Source organism: Microtus pennsylvanicus, chromosome 1, assembly GCF_037038515.1.
Source record: "Microtus pennsylvanicus isolate mMicPen1 chromosome 1, mMicPen1.hap1, whole genome shotgun sequence".
NCBI lineage: Eukaryota > Metazoa > Chordata > Mammalia > Rodentia > Cricetidae > Microtus > Microtus pennsylvanicus.
In genome coordinates this window covers 115,135,756-115,147,536 of record NC_134579.1, presented here as the reverse complement: position 1 = coordinate 115,147,536, position 11,781 = coordinate 115,135,756, and the positions used below count along the sequence as shown (strand labels likewise).

The following is an 11,781-nucleotide window of genomic DNA, read 5'->3' as shown; positions in this document are numbered from 1 at the left end:
TCGCAGTGCTTGGGAAGTTGTAGGCAAGGAGATCAGGAGTTCAAGGCCAACCTTGGCGACAAAGTGAGTTTGAGTTCAGCCTGGCCTCTATGAGACTCTTAAAAATCCGAAAAGAGGAGCAAAAGAGATAGGGAAAAGAGGAAAAAAAGGACTCTGATCTTATCTCCCCCCCAAAAAAAGAAACAAAAAAAAAAAAACCAAACCAGTCTACTCTTCATTCTTATTAGTTTAAGATCCTATGGGAAATCAAAAGCCTGGATCCCAGGTAGCCAAGACGAAGGCTACTATAACTGGCTGAACTACAACTCCCAGGAGACTCCGCGCCCACACCCTTTGCGCAAACTCAATTCCAATGACTACATTGGGCTGCGACCCAGCAGGGGCGGGGCTTGGACTTGGGCCGCGATTAGGGGGCGGGGACGGGGCGGGGCCGAAGAGGGGGCGGCGCTGCCGGCGCGGCCCGGAACACGCTAGTGGAGCGGAAGATGGCGGCGGTTGCGGCGGATGCAGCCGGGACCCCAGTTTGGCTTAGGCGGAGAAGCCGCCGGCTCTGACCTCGCTCTGGCTCCAGTGCGTGCGGCGGAGCGTGTGCGAGGCCCCGTGCGGCGGGCAGGGGCGGTGGTGGCCAGTGCGCGCCGCCCCGAGGAACGCCCCGGCGGCGCTGCTGCGGCTGAGGAGAGAGCCGGCTCCGGGCCTCGGCGTCCTCCGGTGCCCCGGGCCCCGCGCCTCCTCGGGGGGGCGGCGGCGGCGATGTTCTCGGTTCTGTCGTACGGGCGGCTGGTGGCCCGCGCCGTCCTCGGCGGCCTGTCGCAGACCGATCCCAGGGCGGGCGGCGGCGGCGGCGGTGGCAGCGGCGACTACGGGCTGGTGACCGCGAGCTGCGGCTTCGGCAAGGACTTCCGTAAGGGCCTGCTTAAGAAGGGCGCATGCTACGGGGACGACGCGTGCTTCGTGGCCCGCCACCGCACGGCCGATGTGTTGGGTGAGTCCCTCGGCCCCGGGTCCGCCTCCTGAGGACTCCGGAGTGCGAGGCTTCCCTGCCTCCTCCGCGGAGCGCAACGCCCCGCCAAGCACCCCAAGAATCGTTTTCTGCCTCACGATCCCCCCCCCACTTTAGTGGTGAGGAAACCGAGGGGCAGAGCGGTGGAGCCACGTGCCCAAGGTCACCGCCTTGGGAATGTGTCCAGTCTGTCCCGGTGCAGAGCCACTCTCTTATTAGTCACAGCCCCCATGCGACCTCGTCCTCCTTGCTCGGCGACACCTGCAGGCTGCTAACCTCGCTTTGCTTCGTTCCCTCCTCCCTCTGCGCGCCCCGGGAATCCCTGCTTCTTGGCGAGCTCCTGATGCCACGGTCGGGCCCCAGCTGCGGGATCCGGAGCAGACCGAAGACGGACGGCGGGAGCCCTCTGGCCCGCTTTGTTTCCCCCCACACCCCTCTGCCTCGACCGTCCCCCGATTTTCATCCTTTTCGGGAAGGGCCTTGGGGTTGGGGGTCGACAGCTAGCCTGGTTAGAAATTCTAGCAGTGCTCTCTCCCAAACCGAACTTGTCTACTTGGGGTCACTTGGGGTGGCAGAAGGTCTCCTTGACCCAAAATAGAATGGCCGGACCTACTTGTAGGCTACAGCCAAGACTCGTCACCGCTTTTTAGGCCACAGGTGCTTCCTAAGACCTAAACCAGTTACACCTTGGGTGGAGGAGACAGGAGAGAGCTGTCCAAACGGCTAAACAACCCACAAGCAATCAGAAACTTTATCTAGTGTATATGCCCTTGGAGATTTCGTGTATGCCATTAAAGCTCTTTCAGTTCATGAAGCTCTTCCTTTGAAATTGAAGGACATGCTGTCATTGGCTCTAGGTTCAAATGTCACTTTGGTTTCACTTCTCCGGTGACATTGAGTTTTTAGTTACTTAAAGTTTCATATGCTAAGACAAAATTTGACATTGGAGCAAATAATTGTTTTGGGGACACTAATTGCTTGCTGCTTTTTTTTTAAAAAAAAAAAACAGCGTTTTTTGTTACCCACTTGCTGTGTACTGGAAGCTGACCTTGAACTACTGAGCCTCCTGCCCCCACCTCCGAAGTACTGAGGATACAGGTGTGTGTGTGCCATAACTCCCATTATTTTTTAATCAGATCTCAGAGAGCCTTCCTCGAGATTAGGTTTTGAAATTATACAAACTCACTGTGAAGTCTGTCTAGACTCAGGATCCTTCTTAAGAGGCTGCCATTAGTTGTCATTGCGAGTCACCTAGGTAGCACTTTCAGTGACCTGAGGATCTGTGCTACCACATATTAAAATTACAGTCAGCTGTGGGCGGCTCAGTGTAGACTGCTTCCTTGGACCATGCCTGAGGTTCTGCTTCAAGACCCAGCACCACCAATAAAACGGTGTCAGGAGTTGTAGTCAGCCAACAGATTGGGAGATAGTGAGCTGGGAAGTTTCACTTGATAAAGCTGAGAAGATAGTTGGGGTTTGTTTTGTGCTTGAAAAACCTGTGATTTGATTGATAATTTGGGAGTATAGTAGTTTCTATTTCTAGTACCTGAGGTCTGAGAATATTGTAAGATCCCAGCAGTAAACCTTTCCTAATTTTTAAATTGCATGCAGTCCTGAGTATTGAGCCGGAATCTTGCATATCTACCCAGGGGTTACTGTTTGTTTTGAGACAGGATCTTACTGTATTGCCCAGGGTGGCCATGTTTTTCTGGCCTCAAGCAACCCTCTTGCCTTGGCCTCCTGAGTAGTCCTGTGGTACTAGGACTACAGGTGAGCATGCCATACCCGATCAGGTTGTCTTGTTGTTGGTTGTATTTGCTCTAAATTGACCACCAGTTAAGTCACTGAGAAACCATCTTGGTTATCAGATCAAGTGAAGATGTAGGGTACTAATTTGTATAATGTTTTAATTTTAGCAAATGTTGTTACTATCTTACTGTACCTAATTTATAAATTATACCTTATTATAGATATGTATTTTAAAAAGAACTTAAAGGGTTCAGATACCCACTATGGGCCTTGAATGTATCCCTCAAGGAGAAAAGGGGCTACTGTATCTCAATGTATGAAATCCTTATGCTGAATTTTAATGTGCTACTATTTTGGTATTGTGGCATATTTACAAGGATACAGAAGATAGTAGTCAGACCCTTTCTAAAAAAGCACAAACATTTCATGTTTCATGCTCTGGCACTCTGGCAGGAGCCATACCTGGTTTGAGGTTAAGCTTTGCAACTTAGTTGATTTGTGATCTTTGGTGGACTAAGAGTTTGCCATTTCTTACCTGTAGAAGATGAAAGGAGTGGGCCATGAGACCTTGAGGCCTGGCTCTGGCAAGCCAGTCACATTTTCCTGTTGTCCCTCTAATAGCATGCATTCGTATGCCATTGCCACAGACACCTTCAGCAGATTTGTTTGTATGTAGCAAAGAGCTCTAAGTTCTTAAATTACCTTGGTCTCTTCTGTGGAAGGAACCTCTCCAGAGAAGAGGGCATAGAGACAGGCTTGCACAGACTCTGGTCTTCAGTCCTGCAGGTAGACCTGCATGTGGCTCTGAAGGCACAGGCTTTGGGGTCTGATGGAGATCCCTAGCTTCTTGTCTTGCAACTAGTGCTATAGGGCAGCCACACACACAGCTGCTATGTGACCAAGAAGAGATCAGTCAGAGTTAACAAATCATGTGCGCGCGCACACACACACACTCTCTCTCTCTCTCTCTCTCTGTCTCTCTCTCTGTCTCTCTCTCTGTCTCTCTCTGTCTCTCTCTGTCTGTCTCTCTGTCTCTGTCTCTGTCTCTGTCTCTCTCTCTCTCTCTCTCTCTCTCTCTCTCCAAATGGTGGAGTGTATGGGAACATTGAGAGTCATGTTTTCTACAACTATCCTGTTGTGGAGGAGCTCTTCCAGAAAGTCATCCCGAGAGTCACCTGAAACAACTTCCTAAGCTTGTCTCACTTGATCTTTGGCAGCCATAACCAGTTCATCAGCTGGTGGCCTCTGCTCTATTGACACTATCCCATCACATGCCAGACTAATGGGAGTTATGAGCTGAATTGTATTAAAGAAGGCGAATCTCTGTGAGTTTGAGGCTAGCCTAGTCAACATAGTGAGACTTTGTCTCCGAGACTCTTTTTTGCAGTTTGATCACTCACTGTGGGCTTCTCTTTAACTGTTAGGAATGAAAGTTAGTTTCTTTTTTTTTTTTTTTTTTTTGGTTTTTCGAGCCAGGGTTTCTCTGTGGCTTTGGAGCCTGTCCTGGAACTAGCTCTTGTAGACCAGGCTGGTCTTGAACTCACAGAGATCTGCTTGCCTCTGCCTCCCAAGTGCTGGGATTAAAGGCGTGCGCCACCATCGCCCGGCTAGTTTCTTTTGTATGAGAAAGAAAATATTATTTTGATTTTTTTTTTTTTAGAAATTGAAATTTGCCAGGGGTAGTGGCACATACTTTCTTTTAATCCTAGCACTGGGGAGGCAGAGGCAAGCAGATCACTGAGTTTGAGGTCAGCCTGGGCTACAGAGTGAGTTGTAGGTCAGCCAGAGCTATACAGAGAAACTGTCAAAAAAAATAGTAAAAATGGAAACTGATCTGCCCTGTTAGTCATGATGAAGAGTACTTGATGCTCACACTGTTATTGTCCCCATTGGACTTCTTTTAGGAAAAATTGGCTGTGGTGGGTGTGGTGAGACTAGGCACCACTCCCATCCCGTGGAAAATTGGCAAAGGCTCATTCTCTCTATTGGGCTAGCAGGAGTAGCCCACACGGGCACAAGCTGTAGGGACGTTTCTTGTTCCTTCCTCCCTGTAGCTTTGTTACTCTGCATGCTGTGTCTTCCTAGGTACACAGAATCATGAAAACTACCTGATGCCATCTCTGAGTTCCCTAAGCCACAGCAGCATCATTGAAAGGCTGTTGAGAACTTAGGACTTCAAAACCTTGGAGTTCATTTCTTTCATGTTTTGGTGATGAGCAAATAGAGGCCTTCAAATGGTTAGGTGACTTCAAAGAACCACTAGTTATTGGTAAAGACGGGCCTCTCTGCCATGCTTGGGAGGGCTGGAGAGGAGAAAAGACGGAGAGAGAGAGAATGTGAATGTGTTTGTAATTGCTTTATTCTCTCTGACTCATAACTGGAAAGCAACAAAAACTTCCCTGCATGCTAAACACATCTTGCAGAAACCATTGATTTGAAAATGGTCGGCATGGTCTGTACCATATAAGTTCTGACCTCTCAAGATTGAGCTGTGAAAGTGCTCCTAAAAAGCCAAGGGATGTTTGTTTAAGCTCAATTTAACTTGGAACATAAACATGAAAATAAAAGTTTTGTATTCCAGCCTTTGGTTTCAAGTTTTTACTGGGCCAGGATTCTGAAGTGTTTCTGTGAGTCTTGCCAATTTTAAAAACATTCTTTGGGGTGGTGGTGTTTGTAGGTTTTTTGTTTTTGTTTTTTATTTTTGTTTGTGTATGTTTTAATTTTAAAAAAGATTTATGCCAGGCGGTGGTGGCGCACGCCTTTAATCCCAGCACTCGGGAGGCGGAGGCAGGCAGATCTCTGGGAGTTCGAGGCCAGCCTGGTCTACAAGAGCTAGTTCTGGGACCGGCACCAAAAGCTACAGAGAAACCCTGTCTCGAAAAAACCAAAAAAAATAAATAAATAAATAAAAAATATTTATGTTGTGTGTTTGTGTGTTTTGCCTGCATGTATGTACCACATGCATGTCTAGTGCCCTTGGAGGGGATTAGGTTCCCTGGACTGGAATTCATGAGCTACCACATGAGTGACGGTAGTCAAACCTGGGTCTTCTGCAGGGGCAGCCTGTGCTCTTGACTGCTCAGCCATCTCTTTGCCCCTGCTTCTGTTTTTGAGACAGGGTCTCACTATTATATAGCCATGGCTGACCTAGAACTCACTATGTAGACTCAGAAGAGATCCACCTGCCTCTGCTTCCCGAGTTCTGGGATTAAAGGTGTGCAATACCATGCTTGGCTTTTGAATTTTAAGGTATGAAGATGAGGTGAGCTACATATAGATCTGGAGTGAGTTTGATGTGTCTGAGTCTGAGCTGCACTTTGTATAAGTGGTCACTGGGAGAGTGACCGATTCCAGCGCCTCAGGGAGGCTTCTCTGGAATCTCAAGTCCTGCCAGGAAGTCTGTGTCAGTTTATAGCCACAACTTCCTAAAAGTCAAATCTACCTGTTGATGATGACCTTGAGTTTTTGTTGTTTTAAGCTGAACTGCGGGACTGGGAAGACGGCTATGTTGGTAAAGGTGCTTGTCACCAAGCTTAATGACCTGAGTTTGGGCCCCAGGACCTACATGGCAAAAGGAGACAACTGATTCCTCAAGCTATCCTATGACCTCGACACTCTAGCCCCATAATACATGTCCTAAAAAGCCAAAATTGAGTTGCAAAGTCACAGTATGACATTCACCCTTTAAACATGTATACTCAGTTTTTAAATCCAGAAGGTTGTACAGCCTTACCTACTGTCTTGAGTCCAGAACCCGTTCCCTGCTCCTCTCCCAAAAAGCCTGCCGTTTGCAGTTGCTCTCAGCTTGTGAATGTTTCTTAGCCCTGGTAGTAGCTTGTAGATTCTCTGGATTTGCCTGTTCTGGGCGTTGTATGTAAATGGATTCCTAGAGTACGTAATTTGTGCTGTTTCCCTTCACTTAGCTTTTCTTCTTTTTTCTCCTTTTGTTTGTTTGTTTTTGAACTGGAACTCACTATGTAGACCAGGCTGGCTTTGAACGTACAGACTTTCACCTGCTTCAGCCTCCTAAGTGCTGGGATTAAAGGCATGGGTCACCACTGCCTGGCTCACTTAGCTTATTTTCAAAGTTCAAGTTAGAGAATGTGTTAGTACTTCATCTTTTATGATGGCTGCATAAAACTGTATTTCAGGGATCAACAACCCCATTTGTTGGTATCTGTGGGTATTTTTATATACTGGCTATAGTAAATTATGTTTGGTATTTTTGTATGTAAAGTTTTGTGTAAGTAGGTGTTACACTATTTTGGAGTGTGTGTGACCATTTACTGTATAGTCCGGGCAGGTCTTTTTTTTTTTTTTTGGTTTTTTCGAGACTGGGTTTCTCTGTGGTTTTGGAGCCCGTCCTGGAACTAGCTCTTGTAGACCAGACCAGGCTGGTCTCGAACTCACAGAGATCCGCCTGCCTCTGCCTCCCGAGTGCTGGGATTAAAGGCGTGTGCCACCACCGCCCGGCTTCCGGGCAGGTCTTGAATTCTCAGCAGTTCTTCTGCCTCAGCTTCTTAAGTGCTGGGATTGTAGGCATGCACTTGGCTATGCTCATGTGTTTTTAATCTTTTCAGGTATATGCCTTGGATAGATGATAAATTGGTATAGTTTGAATATATAATTATTTTATATAAAGAAAATTATCTTTAAATTACAATAATTAAATATATGAGGTCAGATTAATCAGTACTTTAAGTATATCTGATGTTATAATCTATATATCTTCAAGAGAAAAACGTCAGCTGGGCTTAGTAATACACACCTTGAATCTCAGCACGAGAGGCAGAGGCTGGAGGATCTGAATTTGAGGCCAGCCAGGGCTATATAGCAAGACCCTGTCTCAAAGAAAAAGAGCGTGAACTATTGAGGAAGTGTGAGAAGTGTGGTCTTAGAGGAAGGGCCTGTGAGGGCTGACTTTGCAGATACCGTTGGAAGATGACAGGTTTGATGTAGAGACTGTTTGCTGTGCCCTGCGCCTCCCCGCCCTGCTGTGTAGATGAGTTATACTTTGTGTAAGGGGCTTATGAGGTGCCTTCACTTTCACCATTGCCTTCAGCTATTTTTTTTTTTTTTTTTGCTTTTTCGAGACAGGGTTTCTCTGTGGCTTTGGAGCCTACCCTGGAACTAGCTCTGTAGACCAGGCTGGTCTTGAACTCACAGAGATCCGCCTGCCTCTGCCTCCCGAGTGCTGGGATTAAAGGCGTGCGCCACCACCGCCCGGCTGCCTTCAGCTATTTTTCCTGTTCACCAGTTTGTAATCTGTAAATTTTGGGCTCAATTTGACATTGTCCTGACTTTCACTTTTCTCTCGAGGCTTTAGTAATCTCTAGAGGGCTCTGGATGGGTCTTTCTGCAGAGTAAACCACTGGATTTTAGAAGTATAAATGCTTATACTTTTTAGATAGATGTTTCAGAGGGTTGTTAAATCCCAAGGAAAAGTAGGGTGCAGATGGGTTCCTGCTGGGGAGGGATTTGGGGTGGGAGGAGGCTGTCCCTGAACTTCAGCGTGGTATCATGAAACTAGGCAGCATGTAATCTGAATGTCTGTAGCAGTGTCCAAATGGACTTGGTGCTGGTGTGTGGCTTCGGGAACACTACACCAGGTCAGAATGTGACCTACAACCATGTCCTCTGGCAGATCAAACACTTGTCAACTTCAGGCTAAATGCCAAGTTCCTTTCATGTAGTTTCTCCAATGTCTTTTCTAAAGGTCTTTTCTCAGGCTGTGCCTAGGCCATAAGATTAGAATACTCAGGAAATGTTTTGGGAAGGTAAGTTCACAGTATTTTATTTCTGAAGAAGTTGGGGTGAGGTTATCTTTTAAAATCTGTGTTAATGTCCCATCATTTTGAGAAGTGATGTGTGGCATGTAGGGCACTGCTGCTGTTAGGAGCATTTATGAGTGTGAGCTTCATGTCCTCACTGTTGCTAAAGTTATAAAGTCAATCATAAGTCCAGAGCCTTCGCAAGGCTGAAGAGGTCACAGCACTGATGACAGGCAAGACACTAGTCACTTGGACTTGAGCTGGCCTTTTGATTTACTTTAAAATCTTACTGAAGAAAAGAGGTGCTGAGTGCTTCCATAAGATCCCAAGCAGGATTTGGTGGTGCACTGGAGGAGGAAACAGGTCCTTTTGTGTGAGGAGTGAAGACCTCACTTGGTCACTTGTGTCTTTTTCACACCTGACTTCGGAGTCTGCCGCCTCTCCTGAAAGCAGCACTGGAGATGGCAGATCACTTCCCTTGCTCTTTTGAAATGTGCACAGCTCCAGACGGCTGTACTAACCCATCTCCTCCTATGGTTCGTCTGTAAAGCTGACAAATCAAGGAGGTTCAGTACAGTTAGTGTTAAAGACTGAACCTAGGGCTCAGTTGCACTGACAAGTGCTTTGAAATGAGTGCTTCTGTTTTGTGCTTGTAAAGTAACACCTGCTCAGAAAACTCCTGCATAAAACACCTGTAGCATATACCTTGACTGTAATCAGTGTGACGTCCTCTGGCTTTTGCACATATAAGTGTGTATACCCTTTTGAGCAGCATTGTTAGCTGTGATTTAATGTGGATGTTTCTATACTGACGAGCAAAGTTCATCACATTTCCTGCCTTATGCGCTAGAACTTACTGAATTGGCCCTCAACTTTCAGTTATTTAGGTTGTACCTATCGTCCTGTTGTAAAGTGACAGTGGGGTGAGCCTCTCTTTGCATTGGAATAGCTCCTAAGAGCTTACTCCTTGAGGAACTCCGCAGCAGGCCAGAGTGCAAGGGTCTATGTACATAGCACCTGGGAACCTTCCAGAAAGATTGCATGTTTGATGCTCATCCAGGTGCTGAGGATCACTTTCTCCAGTAAGCTTCATGTCAGTCTGGAAGGTGTTACACTTAATATGTATGTATATACCAAGCTCTCCACAATTTCTATCTGTTCTTGGTGTGAATCCCAAGGACTGCCAAGAGACTGCAGCTTTGCCAGAGTCCACAAAAGTGGCTTCCTACAGAATAGGTTGTGGTGGGTCGAGGAATGTACAGACTGTTTTGTTGACTGCTTGTTTTGACCTTTCGAGGCTACCATCACCTAGCATGTTTTTGTTTTCTGACTTCCCAGAATCATTTCTGCACATCGTCATTTGAGGTAGCTGCCGAAGGTTGGCTGCTCTGAATGAGGCAAACAGAAAAGCGCTTGTGTTTTCACTTCAGTGTTTGGACAGCAGCTCTGGGTCAGGCTTGAGCTGTTCCCTAAAACCTGGACTTGAGCTTTGGCCACTACTGGGTAATAGGTCTCAGAGGTTCCCTTTGAAATGAGGTCTCACCAGGGATGCACCTCTCACAGGGTACTGTGTCTTTTTTGGTGATGTGTGATTTCAAATTCAAAACTGATTGACCCATGTTCTCTTAGTGGAGAAAAGCTGTTCAGCATTTTAGCTAAGTCAAATCATTTTTTACTCTTCTGAGTTGTTGTTGACACTTCTCTGAAAATACACACATGGCTATGTGACAAGCGCAAGGGATACTTGTTGGGAGCTAAAAACAAAGCCTTTGCCTCCAAAGTAGTTCCTGCAGTAAATAAATATGAAGCCATATGTGAAACAGGATGACTAGGTTTGTTCGCCTCTTGTCTTCTGAGGAGTTTCTAAACAGTTTCATACTGTGCCAGTATGCTTTGGAAGCCCGGAATCAGTTCCTCCCCTTTTCTCCTGGTTGTGAAGCTCCTCACTCCAGAGGCAAGCAGCATTATGTTGAAAAGAATGCTTTTACTGGGCTGGGAAGATGTCTCAGCAGTTAAGAGCGCTGGCTGGTCTTCCAGAGGACCCAGGTCCAATTCCCAGCACCCACGTGGCAGCTCACGACTCTCTCTGATTCCAGTTCCAGGGAATCCAACACCCTTACACAGATGCACATGTAGGCAAAACACCAATGCAAAGGAAAAAATAATGCTTTTACATATACAAGCGATTACGTAAGGATGGCCTGTGCATGGAAGGATTTTGTTTACAGGGCTACATGGGTATGGCAGTGTGGGAACAACAGATGGATGCTTTGGAATAGAACAGGTAGGAGCTGCTGAAAAAGCTGAGCTCCAAAGGGCTGTATCCAGGACAGTTGGAAGGAGCTGGGTGGGCTCCAGGCAGTGCAGACAGAATCAGCAGAAGTTAGTGACACAGGACACTGAGGAGGGAGGGAGAGAAGGGAGCTGGGTTGGCACCCAGCAGATTCTCAAGGTTTCTACTCTGGAAGTGCAGGCTGAAGGCTGCTTGTGACAGGCTGGGATGTGCAAGGGAAATGGCCAAGTTTGGGAATGAAAGGTGGGATTGCTTAGTGACCTTTGGAGGCGGGATCTCTGGGCTTGTGGAATGCTGAGTCCTGAAACAGCAACACCTGTGAGAGTCACCTATGCTGTGCAGGCATAGAGAGGGGGTCAGGGCTGTGAGGGACATCTCAGCCTGCATTAAGGCTTAGGAACTGCTGGGCCAGGTGTTGGCCAGACACAGAGGGGGGAGGGTCTGTGAGATGATGTTAGCATTCATTGAAGTTATGAAAGTGACTGAAGAAAATGGTTAGCCCTTTGTATATTGCTCATCGTCTAAAATTCCCATTTAAAACAAGCCCTACACAGTAGACAACATGTGCCAGAGACACTTGTTAAATGAAGTTGCTTCTGGAGAAAAGCCAATCCATTTCTTCAAAGTGTAGGTGCACCGTTTTGTTCTTTGTGCTCTTTGCAGACAAATAAATGCTTCTTCCTTAGTACTTGTAAATGTCACTGTTGAATTTTTAATGAGCTATTGAATGACAAGCTTGGGGAGTTGACTGGAGAACCAAATGATCTGCTCACTCATCTTTTATACATTATCTGTAAGTGGACATTGTCTTTTGGTTGTGACCACAGACCAGTGTCTGGAGAGCTGGTGGCTTACAAAAGTCAGAAAAGCTCAACAAAGTCCAAACACTCCCCTGGTTGCTGTAGACTGTGCTGGCCTCTGTGCTGCTCATCGCTGGTTCCTTTTTTTTTTTTAATCTTTATTACTAC

At 46.8% G+C, this 11,781-nt stretch overlaps 1 protein-coding gene across 1 annotated transcript in view; it reads left to right on the top strand.

The window, feature by feature from the left end:
• The first annotated feature begins 447 nt into the window (after positions 1-447).
• Pptc7 (protein phosphatase targeting COQ7) overlaps positions 448-11,781 on the top strand; it is a 38,982-nt gene continuing 27,648 nt past the window's right edge. Inside the window, exon 1 of the mRNA XM_075979990.1 lies at positions 448-982. Within this exon, the coding sequence (XP_075836105.1) occupies positions 505-982 (478 nt within the window). The 5' untranslated portion in view covers positions 448-504. The remainder of the gene's footprint in view (positions 983-11,781) is intronic.